General features: G+C 41.2%; 1 protein-coding gene and 1 long non-coding RNA gene across 2 annotated transcripts; both read right to left on the bottom strand.

Moving 5' to 3' along the window:
* Nucleotides 1-1,394: 1,394 nt before the first annotated feature.
* Nucleotides 1,395-5,230, bottom strand: LOC116595158. Its single transcript, XR_004287543.1, has 3 exons — nt 5,148-5,230; nt 2,044-2,193; nt 1,395-1,665 (listed from the first exon to the last, which is right to left on the bottom strand). It is a non-coding gene; the product is annotated as an uncharacterized LOC116595158 (long non-coding RNA).
* Nucleotides 5,231-7,418: 2,188 nt separating this feature from the next.
* WFDC9 (WAP four-disulfide core domain 9) lies at nt 7,419-9,628 on the bottom strand. The gene is made up of 3 exons (XM_032352172.1): nt 9,493-9,628; nt 8,004-8,145; nt 7,419-7,489 (listed from the first exon to the last, which is right to left on the bottom strand). Exons 1-3 carry the CDS (start codon nt 9,587-9,589, stop codon nt 7,459-7,461), a joined length of 270 nt encoding a protein of 89 aa, XP_032208063.1. The 5' UTR covers nt 9,590-9,628; the 3' UTR covers nt 7,419-7,458.
* Nucleotides 9,629-13,933: the final 4,305 nt, after the last annotated feature.

The following is a 13,933-nucleotide window of genomic DNA, read 5'->3' as shown; positions in this document are numbered from 1 at the left end:
TTCAGGAAACTTGGACAGAGGGGCATTTCATTTAGAGAATGAGGTCTATGTATTTGTCATCAACTTCCTGAGTGGACTATGGTAGGATCAGCCACCTGTCTGTGCCTGTTTATTTTCCTTCATTAATTTTAGCAAATAACACTTGTGTTCTGCAGTTTTTATGGGCATAACAACAGAGACCAAAAAGGAAAATTTGGCAAGTTAAAATATTCTAGGGTTTTAGAGCTTATTATAATCCAACCTTGTCCACAATTTCATCTGCTGGTGCTGGGGGCAGTAGATGATTGGGTAACAAGCTTTTCTTTCCTTCAAGTTTCCTTTCCTGTCCTCCCAGTCTATATTTAATCCTGTCATGGAGGAAAAATAGCTTTCATTCTGTGTTACCCCAACTCTTCCCTATCCCTTAAGGTAGGGCCAAGCATCTCTTCTTCCAGGAAACCTGATACCACGATGTGCATAATGACCCCTCTGTATTTATACCTTAAGACACTAACTGTATATTTCATTCATCCCTTCTTGCCATGCCCCATCCTGGTTTCTGCTTGTTTGGATCATAAGACTTAATGCTTCCTTAGTTGTATGACAACAGATAGGCACACTTCCATTCATGAGAAGTGGTCCTTATCACAAGCCTGAGCACAATGTAGACTCTCTATAACCTTCTAAAGGTTGCCTATTCCTCTTAGAATTATTTACACTTGAAAATATTCCTATAGATTCCAAGTGATTGAGTAAATAGTGCTAACAAATAAAGAATTGTCTGAGCACTAGGTGTTATATGCAATTGTTGAATCACTAAACTGTACCTCTGAAAGTAATAACACACTGTAGGTCAATTTTTTTATTTTAAATAAAGGAAAAGAAAGAAAGAGCTTACTCAAGGCCTCATTGCAATTTCATGGTAATAGAAAACTTCTTCCTTGAAAACAAACAACCAAAAAAAAAAAAAAAAAAAAAGCAAACAAGACATTGTTTGAGAGGAGAGGTTGGAGAGGCCAATTGGAGAGGCCAATGGCATTTCCTTTCAGTTCTAGACCATAAATGCTGTCACTTGTAAGGAAGATTGTACTTCCATGAATTAGTTAAAATGGAGGCCTCTTGTAGGAGACTACTAGAATCACAGGCCTGAAGTAAGGAAAGAAAGGCTGCACCAAGTTCAGGGAACCCAGAGGGTTCCTTTTATCTGTAGCCATAAGAATATTCCACACATAAACAGTTTCCTCAGGGATGGTAGTCAATGAACAAAGATACTCCAAGAGTCTTAGCTAAGGAGTTCAATCTTCTGAATGGTAAAAAGGAAGGGAAATATGCTGGGAGGCAGGGGTTGGGGCTTAGGGAAAAAGTGAAAGGAGGAATTGGTATTGGGAATATAGAAGAAGAGAGAGAGGTTCTGGGTTACTGCCATAGTTTATTTGTCAAAGAATTGAAGCTGATAATATAATATAATGGTTCAGGGAACAGAGTTGGCAAGGAGCAGAGACACTTCCCTATGACCCTAACTCCTCCTTCGCCTTGCCTCCCAGCTGGAACAAGACGATGGTACCACTGGACATCAGGTAGAACTAATGTCTTGTCCTTCAAGTGTAGTCGGCATCTCACTGGTGATTAAGGGAGCAACAGTAGACACCACCGTGCGGCTGGGGTTAATTTTCTTAGTTCTGATCACTGGAAGAGAGAAGGAGTAGGTATTCATTGGCCACACAGTCTGCTGAAACACATCTTTTTGAGGGTAACAGATCCTCCCAAACCCTGGAGGCAGGGATATTTCTTTGGTTTAGGAGATGCCTATACAAGATTTCTCTCAGGAAGTTTAAGTCCAGTGAGCAGAGACATAAATGTCAGATCTCCTGAGGTTTGGATAAATCATGCAGGCCTTCAAGTGAACAATGGGGGTTTGGGCTAGGAGGAATGGGTGGGGATTCCAGCTTGGAATGGGTACCAGGACTGGGGAGTCATAGTCTTTTTCTGTCTGTTCCCTCATGGTTAGGGATTCCATAGTGTTTCAGAACCCAAAGGCAAAAGTGGGTGATTCTTAGATCCTACCAGTTTCTTTCATTCTCATGCAGATTTTTCCACAGAAGGAATTGCAGCATTCATAGCCAAAAATACAATCCGAGTGAAACTGGCACTTGTTCTTGCAATCATACACGTTGGGGTCTATCACACATCCTAATAGAATATGATCTGGTAAAACTGGGAAAGAAGAACATATAAGCAGTGACTCCAAAAAGAAGAGTAGTTTTTCACACTATTATCAGCCCCTCTAAGTCCCCAGCACCCACACCGTTGGTTTCTCTTCTTCTTCTGTCTGCCTTTGGGATCTGGGTGACCTTTCCCATTCCTAGAGTCAAAATCCAGCAACCACTCCCTAGCAAACCCAGCAACCATGAAGTCACCTCTATGAAACTGAACATCACAGTATCTCAATCTTGAAACCCAATTCTCAGAACAAAGAGGCCCAAGAGATCCTCTTGTCTCCTGTTCTCATTTTACAGGGTGGGAAAAACAGAGTTCCAGGGAAGAGGAGGAACTATCTTGTACTTTTCCCTGTCTGGCTGAGACTGCCTTCCAAACCTTGCACTTCCCCCAGAAATGTTTACCAACAGTTATGGACTCACTACGCTCCCCTCGATTGTGATTATTTCAATTCTCTTGGTCAAGCACCCATTTTATTTCTCCTCTGCATGTCCAATAATCTAAAATGCTCTCTAACATTATTCCCCAAACAAAGGGCACATTTCAAGAAATAACGAGTACGCCTTTCCCAATTTCATGCTCATCCTTGGAGGCCCCTAACTAGAGGACATGAACTTCTGATAGCTCAAGCCAGGCACCCTCCACACAGGCTATGAACCCTCTGGAGCTTTCCATGGCTATGGGTTCTCCTCAACAAAACACCATGTAGCCACCACAGTCCCCACAGCACACATAAAAACATCATTTCTCATAACATCAGGAGATGATCAAACTTGAGAATGGCATATTCAGTTTCCTCAGTTATCCTGGCTTAAGAAAGGAACCAGTGCTTTCATATATGCCAGTCCCTGGTTCCTTGTTTTCTACACCCTCTTCGTTTTGAAGCTCAACCCAGAATACCTACCATAAATTGGAGGATTCTCTATAACCTCAGCTGACTCTTTAAACTTTCCTGTCACTGGCATGATCACCAGGCAGTAGAGTGTTAGCAGCTGGAGAACCAAGCACTTCATGATGTTAACTCTGGATGTTTGAGTGTGTGCCACGCAGGAGACCCAGGATTTTACTAGGTCTGCAGGGGGTAGTGCAGGGCTTTGGGGTGTGGAGTTGGGAGATCATGTGACTGGTCTCTCACAGCCCCATCTGGTTCTGCCTCATCTCCTCCAGGCACCACTTCTTGATTGGGCACTGGTGTCTCCTTCTCTCCTTTCTCTCCTTTCATAAGAGAAGGTACTTTCCTTCTCTTATGTTTTCTACTCCTCTCATTGCAGAAATGAATTCTTCGTAATTCATCATTTTTTTATTTTAGAAATTTGAAAAACACAGAGAAGTACAAAGAAAACTAATAAGGGGGCACCTAGGTGGTTCAGTCATTAAGCCGCTGCCTTCAGCTCAGGTCATGATCCCAGGGTCCTGTTACCAAACCCCTCATCCCATCCACCTCCCTATTCAGCAGAAAACTACTCATTCTTTCTCTCTCTCTCTCTCTCTCAAATAGATAAAATCTTTTTTAAAAAGAGTATCAGAAAATGTAAGTAAATTAAAACTTAAAAATCACCAAAGACATTTATAACTTGATTACAAAATTTGAAGGAGAACAACTTTTTCCTAGCCTGAATTCCCCCAACATTTTCTGTGTTTCACAAGAATTAGCTCCTAAATGATACCAGCACATTTCATTTTTTCTTTTTTTTATTACATTAGTCACCATACAGTACTCCTTTAGCTTTTGATGTAGTGTTCCATGATTCATTGTTTGCATATAACACCCAGGGCTCAGCATACTTAATTTACAAATTTTGTAATCCCACTATTATATATCATTCCATTCCATTAACATGCTTTTCAGGAGGGACAGCATCAAGATGGTTGAATAATACTCCCCTGCCTGAAACCTCCCAACCCCCACAACACAATAATTTGGCATCCACCCACAGACCAAAGTACCTTAGTAGAAGCTGTGGATCCACCATCATATCCCAAGGGACCCAGGAGGAGTCTCACCCATGGATTGGTTCATAGGCATAGAGACCATACCCTTAGCATGGGACCCTGAAGTGGCCTGATAACTGGCTCTATCCTCCCTCAGGCACAATCTAGGAGCCACTGGAGAACACTCATTTAAACACCACCTACAGATGACAGAGCTTTGTCATGTAACAGAGAAGTTCTGTCACATTGTTGGAGAAAAAAAATCCAAGTGGGGATGCATTGAAGAAGTTAAATGTAACAGTTTGACTTTACCTGCATCACACCTATTCAGATTTTTTTTTAAGTGTTCTCTAGGGAGCTGTGCATGCGAAAATGTTTAAGCTGTCTCTAGGCCCAGGCAAACGGATGTATACTCCCTGCATGACACTTCATTATTCCATTCTCACATTGTTTACACATATTGTACAATATCCAGATCATCTTCCCCACATTACTAAGTGAAAATATTTTCTACTGAAGTAAAACCTTATTAACGAGGTTGGCATGAGCTAACAACCACTGAGACTTCCTGGTGATATCCCATAACTGGCCTTCCCCTTCATTTCTACATCTTTTGTCTTTAGCTGAAGATGGTACTTAAGGATATGTCTTGGATGATTTTGGGGAGACATTCAGTTTTCCTGAGGGGCCCCATGTATACCAGAAGTTTGCATTTAATAAACTACATTTACATTAAGTAAACTTCTGTTTCTTAACTTCTCCTAATATGTCTTTTATTGCAAGGATCTCAGCTAAGAACCCAGAAGGATAGAGGAAAATTGCTTTTCCTTCCCTGTAATACCCAGGATCCTCAAGTAGACAATGCTTTCCTTTCCTGGTCCCTCCACTGGAGGTCCCTAATCTCTTGTTCTTCTCTACTCCTTTGGTAGGGAAGGAATAACCACTTTCACTCAATCAAGCTCCAAGTGCTCCTTCTCCCTGAAGGTTAAGACAAAGCCCCACTCCTGAAGGCTGTTTACCTGAGTCCCTGAGTCCTTATGCCTTTTCTTTATTCTGAGCCTGAGAGCACTAACCAGTGTTCTGTTAGGCCTTAATCCCTTGCTTGGCCATGGTCTTTGCTGTATCACATTCTGGAACCTTTCCATGAGGTCTACAGTTGATAATTGTGATGTGCTGACTCATCCCATCTAAATGAGAATATCTCACTCTCTGGACCAGGAAGAGGCACAGATTTGAATACATTGTAGGTACTTTACAACCTCCTCATCCAAGGGAAGTTATATTTTTAAAATGTCTTTGAGATACCAATGGTAGAAATTCAGTATGGAAACAGTATGGGCTGGGAAGCTTGCTGGGAATGAGAAGACATTTTAGGATATGAATAATATTACCCAGGTAAAACCACCAGGCTGACAAAACAGGTGAGAATGAAAGGATTTGGAGTGCAGGAAGATGAATCATTCTTGTCTTGTTAATTTTGGCCATTCTAACTAGTGTAAAGTTATATCTCAATGTGGTTTTTTTTTTTAATTTTTTATTTTTTATAAACATATATTTTTATTCCCAGGGGTACAGTTCTGTGAATCACCAGGTTTACACACTTCACAGCACTCACCAAAGCACATACCCTCCCCATCTCAATGTGGTTTTGATTTGAATCTTCTTGATGGCCAATGATGATGAAACATTTTTTTTCATGTGTCTGTTAGCCATTTGTATGTCTATTTATGTCTTCTGCCCATTTTTTTTATGTGATTATCTGTTTTTTGAGTGTTAAGTTTGAGGAGTTCTTAACAAGACAAGAAATAACTAGTGTTGGAGAGGATGTGGAGAAAGGGGAACCCTCTCACACTGTTGGTGGGAATGCAAGTTGGTGCAGCCACTTTGGAGAACAGTGTGGAGATTACTTAAGAAATTAAAAATAGAGCTACCCTATGACCCTGCAATTGCACTATTGAGTATTTACCCCAAAGATACAGATGTAGTGAAAAGAAGGGCAATCTGTACCCCAATGTTCATAGCAGCAATGGTCACAGTCACCAAAATGTGGAAATAACCAAGATGCCCTTCAACAGATGAATGGATAAAGAAGATATGGTCCATATATACAATAGAAGAATACGTCTCCATCAGAAAGGATGAATTCCCAACTTTTGTGTCAACATGGACAGGACTGGAAGAGATTATGCTGAGTGAAATAAGTCAAGCAGAGAGAGTCAACTATTATATGGTTTCACTTACTTGTGGAGCATAAGAAATAACATGGAGGGCATTAGGAGAAAGAAAAGGTGAATTGGGGAAAATCATATGGGGAGATGAACCATGACAGCCTGTGGACTCTGAGAAACAAATTGAGGGTTTGGAGGGGAGGGTTTTGGGGGATTGGGAGAGCCTGGTGATGGGTATTAAGGAGAGCACGTATTGCATGGAGCCCTAGGTGTGGTGCATAAACAATGAATCTTGCAACACTGAAAAAATAAAATTAAATTAAAAAAAAAACAGATGAATCATTCTGGGAACTCAGAGTGCCCACCCTGAGAGCAGGAATGCCTTGTTTAATGCTGGGGGTGGGGGTGCTTGTTCCATTGGAGAGTGGTATGAAGGCCAGGGTCTTGGGTCTTGTTGAGGAGTTTGGCTTTGCATAAACACACAGTTCAGAGACTGCCATGAGTTCACCCTATCCTGCTTTCTGTTGACCTTGGGCATACAGTTAGACTGTATTTCCCAGTTTCCTTTGTAAATAAGAGGACCCTATGACTACATTAGGGCAAATAGAATGTGGATGGAAACAGAGCTCCACCTCTAGGCCTGGATATTAAAACCCTTCTGTAGGAGCCTTCATGCTGCCCATTCATTCTCCCATCTGCTGGCTGGATGCAGTCAAGTCCCTGAGAGATGATAGAGTTATAGACAGAAGGATTTAGGGTCCTTGAATCATGCATGGTATGGGGGTTGTTCACCAGCCACTTGCAATGTAGTGTATTTGAGTGAGAACAAACTTTTGCTCTGTTTACTGAGATTTTTATAAATCTCTGCATTTTTGCTACAGGTATGAGTCTATTGACTAATACATAAGTCTAACAGGGAAGGAAGAGTTGTATAGGAACAACTGTTGGCGATCATAAAGAAAGAAGGAAACCACAGTAGTGAAGTAAAATACAATGCAGAGCCCTCGGGTTGGTTATCAGTTTATTTGGCAGAGACTTGAGCCTTCTCAGGATAGAGGAATCAAGGGGAGAATGGAAATATCTTCAGTCAGGCAAGTGAATAATCCAACAGGAATCTAGGGAGCACTCTTCTTAGACTACACAGTCATCCTCTAACCCACACCTAGAAGTTTAACATGGATTTAAAAGGTTCTCTGGAAGAGACAAGTGAAGGGGTTAAAATCATGGATCTCTGAGGACATCCATTCCCAAACTTAATAACACCCCAACCCCTGTCAATGGGAAGAGAAATTCTTGTAAGATCAGGTGTTACCCATTTTAAGCAATTTTCCCCAAGAGATTTGCCAATTGGGCAGTTAGGTAGAGGTGGGGTCTCTTTGGGCCTGCTTGGGACAAGGGGCCAAAGGAGATACCAGACCAAAGAGGCAACAGTCAGGGCCTTGGACAAAGGAGGGATGAACAAACTGATGGGTGACCCTCTGGGGGAACTGAGTGAAAATGAAGGAAGAAAAGTGGAGCCCCCCACATTGGTGTCTTGGGTTTTTTGCCTTGAATGGCAGCTAGGTATGGAGATAAGAGGACATTGTTTTATGCTGCCTGTTTCTTTGAGCAGGATTTGGGCATATCTATTCCATGTCACAGCTTCAGAATGAGGGTGACCAGCAGTAAGGATGTTCATGTACAACCTTCCCAATCTAGCCAACTCACCTATTGTCCAAGCAAACGTTTCCACAGAAGGTCCAACAGCATGTATGATTGAGAGATAAACACTCCAATAATTTAGTGCACCTCTTCGCACAATACTTTAATGGAGGCTGTACCCAGCACTGCTCAGTGACTGTTCTTCCAACTGGAATGAGATGGTAGATGGTAGACAATGGTAGGTGGTAGATCCATTCACCCATGACTTAGAGAAGAAACCCATCTCAAGCTTAACAATTCCTGAGCTCTGAAACCTGAGCTCAAAGTCACAAACAAAACATTTGTCTGCATTTTAAGGAAATCCTTTCCTTGAATTCTAGCTGTCTTTTCACAGGAAACTGTTCTTGCATCTCATGTCTTCCCTCTTTCCACATGTCCCCACAGAATTGCAGGCCTTTGGGCCCTCCCAACCTCCCTGAAGATAGGGCCTGGGGACAACCTCGCCATCTATGACACCACCCCACATCTATTTTCACTGGACTTTGGATTTCAGGGATGGCAATATTGTCTAGCTCCACTTTCTATAACCAATTTACAGGATGGAAAACTCAGCTGGGGGAGAATGGGTACCTATTTTTCCTCTTGTCTGCTTGCTCCCATGCTCATACCACTAAGCACTCAGCCTCTCCCCAAATTCCATCTCTTTTACCGGCCCACAACTCTCTCTTCATTATCTCAGTTTTATCATCTGACCCCAAACTTTGACTCCTAAGGATTCCTTTTATTATTATTATTGTGTTATGTTAGTCACCATCATTAGTTTTTGATGTAGTGTTCTATGATTCATAGTTTGCATATAAAACCCAGTTCTCCATGCAATCTGTGCCCCCCGCTTAAGACCCACCACCAGGTTCATCCGTCCCCCCACCTACTCCCTTCTAAAACTCTGTTTCCTGGAGACCACATTCTCTCATGGTTCATCTCCCACTCCAGTTTCTCCCCCATCGTTTTTCCCTGCTCCTAAGGTTCTCCATGTTTTCTTAATGTTCCACAACCATATGATAAGTGAAACCATATGATAATTTACGTTTTCTGTTTGACTTATTTCACTTAGCATAATCTCCTCCAGTCCCATCCAAATTGATGCCCTTTTTTGTCTTTTCCATTTTTTCATATTCTTAAAAAGACTTCCCTTCCAAGTAAATAATATTTCTCTTTTGGTATTCATCAAAGGCACAGAGATTTGAAAATATGGGCTCAAAGGAAAGCTCTGTGTTGGTGTTTCCCCTGCCTAAGGTAGTCTAACATTAGAAAATATCACTTCTTGCTAGCTTATGGGATGGACTAAACTATGTTCCCTTTCCATATACCCATTATCACTTTCAGCTCAGACAGGGAGCTGGAAAGGCACCACATAGGGAACATCCAACCTAAATCTTTTTTGGATGTCTCTGTTTTAAAGAGGGTTGGGATCCAGGAAAGTTGGTCCCAGTATCACTTACACCAGAAATCCCAGGCCTGGGTGGCCCCCCTCTTCCTGTGTCATACCACCTACAAAAAGCCTTGTTCTTGAGGCCTCCCAGCACAGGCAGAATCATCACAACCCTATAGATGAGCATGATAAGTAGGAGAACCCAGGGCTTCACAGTCATCTCTCTGTGTGTTTGGGTTAGACTTTGTCAGAAGATAGGTCTTCTCCAAGTGCCACTAGAGGTAGAACAGAAATTAAAGAGGCTAGCATCAGAAAGAGAGAGAAAGTGCTTGTGAATATTGGATTATTCTTTCTCCTACTTCTTTTCACCCCCTGGCACCTAACAACATATCAAATTAGCCATTGTCTTCCCCAAGCTATTTCCCTATCTCAAATTATATGCCACTTCCTTTGCAAAATTATTCTTTTGAAAATGCATTGCTTTTTTCTTTTTTCTTTTTTTTTACTTTTCAGTGTGTCCAGAATTCATTGTTTATGCACCACATCCCAAAAAGCAGTAAATTTTTAGCTTTTATAATTTGTCAAAAACAACAACAACAACAAAAGCTAAAAGGAAATAAAAAAGCATTGGGAATTCTACCACCACCACCACCCTCCCCGGGATAACCAATGTATGTATGTCTCTTTTTGTTGTACTCATATTTATGAACTTGGAATAATAGAATACATCAAGTGTCCTGATTTGTTTACTTAAGAATGTATGTAATAGGATAATATAATGGAAGTGTTAATCCAGCCCCTAGGTCTGAGTACCAAAGTGATTCCAGAGTGAGTTATATGAGATAGGTTAATCCATAGAATTTGAGAAAGTTGATGGTCAAGAACTGGTCAGGGGACTCTTAAACCTTTCATCTAAGAAGATGATCCAAAGTTGAACGAGTGGTAGACAAGGTTTTGAAGATTTTATAGGTAAAAAGATGTTCTCAGGGGAGTGGGGAAGTTGTCTTTTCTTTCCAAGTTGACAGAAAAGACTTTGTAGGTTCTACTCATAGAGCTTGCTGTGTGTGTGTCTCCAGGAATTTGTAGGGATCCCAGAGACCTGAGTCATAATTGAAGATTCTAAAGGGTAATAAATCTGGCTAAAGTGGCCTTAAATACCAAATAAGTGAGCTGCAGTTGGGGTACATCTGAATTGTAAATGGCCAGATGCCATTTTATGTCTTCAGTGAACCCTTGGTCTCCCATAAAGGAGTGCAAGATGCATAAAGCCAGCTTATGATAGCATGTACTATGTGAGAACTGTCTCACTCCCACTTACTGGTTCTTCATGCCTCTGCTACCTAGGAGACAGAAACTTCTTATAGCAGATGGGGGTGAAGGAACAGAATCATGAAGAGCCCAAGTTGGAGATACTGACCACATCAACTACAACTAGAGCTTCTAAGAGAAGGGAGAGTCCACAGTTCTGAACAATGTGTGAAGTTATGGCTAATCACATGGACCTACACATTTAATTATTATTTTTTATTTTTTTATTTTTTTATTATATTATGCTAGTCACCATACAGTACATCATTGGAGTTTTTTTTTATTAAATTCTTTTCAGCGTAACAGAATTCATTGTTTATGCACCACACCCAGTGCTCCATGCCATACGTGCCCTCCATAATACCCACCACCTGGCTCCCCCAACCTCCCACCCCCCCACCCCTTCAAAACCCTCACATTGTTTTTCAGAGTCCATAGTCTCTCATGGTTCATCTCCCCTTCCAATCTCCCTCAACTCCCTTCTCCTCTCCATCTCCCTATGTCCTCCTTGTTATTTGTTATGCTCCACAAATAAGTGAAACCACATGATAATTGACTCTCTCTGCTTGACTTATTTCACTCAGCATAATCTCTTCTAGTCCCATCCATGTTGATACAAAAGTTGGGTATTCATCCTTTCTGATGGATGCATAATATTCCATATACATCATTAGTTTTTGATGTAGTGTTCAATGTTTCATTGTTTGTGTATAACACCGAGTGCTCCATGCAATATGTGCCCTCTTTAATACCCATCACCGGGCTGACCCATCCCTAGCCTCCCCCGGCTAAAACCCTCAATTTGTTTCCTGAAGTCCATAGTCTCTCGTGGTTCATCTCCCCCTCCTATTTCCCCTCCTTCATTTTTCCCTTCCTTCTCCTAATTTCCTCCATGCACATTTAATTATTAAATTGAGATGTTTTGTGACTGGAGTCACACAAAATTTGGGGACTTACCTAAGTTTTCCTGATGAGGCAAGGAAACAACTAATCCATCTAAATAAAGTATACAGATAGGATCACATCATATAAATCACACCAACAATTCAACTACCAACATCACAATAATTCCCCCCCCCCATATCATGAAGACTCAAATATTTCCAATTTCTTTTTGTTATAAAAATATCCTGATGTGGGGCACCTGGGTGGCTCAGTGGGTTAAGCCGCTGCCTTCAGCTCAGGTCATGATCTCAGGGTCCTGGGATCGAGTCCCACATCGGGCTCTCTGCTCAGCAGGGGGCCTGCTTCCTCCTCTCTCTCTGCCTGCCTCTCTGCCTACTTGTGATCTCTATCAAATAAATAAATAAAATCTTTAAAAAAAATATCCTGATGTACCTCTTTATAACTATATCTTTGGCATATGCCTTATTATTTGTATGTATGAGTTAATAGAGAAAGATTGCTGAGCAAAAGATGTTGTCTATTTTAGACTTTGGAAAACATCTGCCACATTTTCTGACTAAGGGTTGGGTTATACTTCCACCAATAGGATATTAGATGTGTGCTACCACACTTCCTGTTCTACTCAAGGTGATACAAAGGAAAATCTGCTACCACTCTGTTTGCTCTCCAGTATTTCAGTGAGGAATGACCATAGGCATCAGGGTCAAATCAGCTTGAACTAGAACCCCAACACCCATTCCCCCAACTTTTAGCTGTGGAAACTGGGCTGATCGCCTAATTCCTGGAGCCTCAGCTTCCTCATCTCTATTTCTGTATCATAGAAATAATCTCATTAGGTTACTAGGATCAAATAATCTAATGTATATGAAACACTTAGCATAAGAGCCAGAACATAGTATATACTCAATAAATGCGAGCTTTTAGTATTAAGCTCAGAATTTCTCTTGTCTAGATGTTGGAAAAATATTTTCATTTTATTTTTTTAGTTTTTTTCTTTTACACTTTACATTTCAATTTGTTGTGAATTTAACCTGTGTGAGTAGAGGGGGAGTTTATTCATTTAATAAATATCTATTGGGGGGCGCCTGGGTGGCTCAGTGGGTTAAAGCCTCTGCCTTCAGCTGGGGTCATGATCCCAGGGTCCTGGGATCAAGCCCCGCATCAGGCTCTCTGCTCAGCAGGGAGCATACTTCCTCTTCTCTCTCTCTCTGACTACTTATGATCTCTGTCAAATAAAATAAATAAAATCTTTTTTAAAAAAATAAATAAATATCTATTAGGGAGTGCCTGCGTGGCACAATTGGTTAAGTGTCTGGCTTTTGATTTTGCCTCAGGTCATGATCTCTGGGATCCAGACCGAGGTCAGGCTCTGTGCTGGACACGGAAACTACTTGAGATTCTCTCTCCCCCTCTACTCCTACCCCGCCCTCCTGCTCATGCATGAGTTCTGTCTATCTATCTCTCTGTCTGTCTATATCAATCTCAAAATAAATAAATATCTATTAAGTGTCTAATTACAAGTTCTAGGTACTGGAATAGAGTGGTGAACAAAACAGGCAAAAATCCTTAAATTCGTAGAGCTGACATTCTAATTAAACAATATAATAGGGAAGGACAAAGAAGGTAGTAATTGTTAAGGAGAAAACAATGAAGCAGAAGAGGATATACCCTGCTGACAACCGGCAGCTGAGGGCTGGGGAAGATGGGGCAAGGAGGAAGGAAACTTAATTACCACTCAAAATTCCCAGAGCTCTCCCATTTGCGGCCCTTATCTGCTTCTTCACCATCCTGAAAACAAAGAGGAAGGAAAATAAAAGAGCCCAAGGGAAGAGTAATATTCCAATGTTATAAATTATGTGGTCACAAGACAGTGACTGTCCTTCTCCATGGAAGTCTTTATGTTTCTTCAGACATTTTCCACCAAGCAGAAGTGCCTCCCCTGCACTGTCCAATATGGTAGCCACTACCCACATGTGATGATTTTGATTAAATTTTTTTTTAAGATTTTATTTTTTACAGATTCTATTTATTTATTTATTTATTTAAAGATTTTATTTATTTATTTGACAGAGAGAAATCACAAGTAGATGGAGAGGCAGGCAGAGAGAGAGAGAGAGAGGGAAGCAGGCTCCCTGCTGAGCAGAGAGCCCGATGCGGGACTCGATCCCAGGACCCTGAGATCATGACCTGAGCCGAAGGCAGCGGCTTAACCCACTGAGCCACCCAGGCGCCCCAATTTTGATTAAATTTAAAATTGAGCTTCTAGTCATTGCAAGCATTCCACAGCCACATGTGGTTAGTGGCTATTATTTTTTTATTAGGATTTTATTCATTTATTGACAGAGAGATA

Source organism: Mustela erminea, chromosome 7 (genome assembly GCF_009829155.1).
Source record: "Mustela erminea isolate mMusErm1 chromosome 7, mMusErm1.Pri, whole genome shotgun sequence".
In the NCBI taxonomy this organism is placed as follows: Eukaryota; Metazoa; Chordata; class Mammalia; order Carnivora; family Mustelidae; genus Mustela; species Mustela erminea.
This window is presented reverse-complemented; position numbering and strand designations above follow the sequence as displayed.

What these genes read in the sequence shown, in the direction of transcription:
- WFDC9 (XM_032352172.1), bottom strand. Translation starts at nt 9,589, where the DNA reads ATGACTGTGAAGCCCTGGGTTCTCCTACTTATCATGCTCATCTATAGG. An exon ending in CCTCAAGAACAAGGCTTTTT is followed by an intron (nt 8,146 to 9,492) that starts GTAGGTGGTATG and finishes ATCTCATTCCAG; the next exon opens with TTGGAAGAACAGTCACTGAG. An exon ending in AACGTTTGCTTGGACAATAG is followed by an intron (nt 7,490 to 8,003) that starts GTGAGTTGGCTA and finishes TGTCTCTTCCAG; the next exon opens with AGAACCTTTTAAATCCATGT.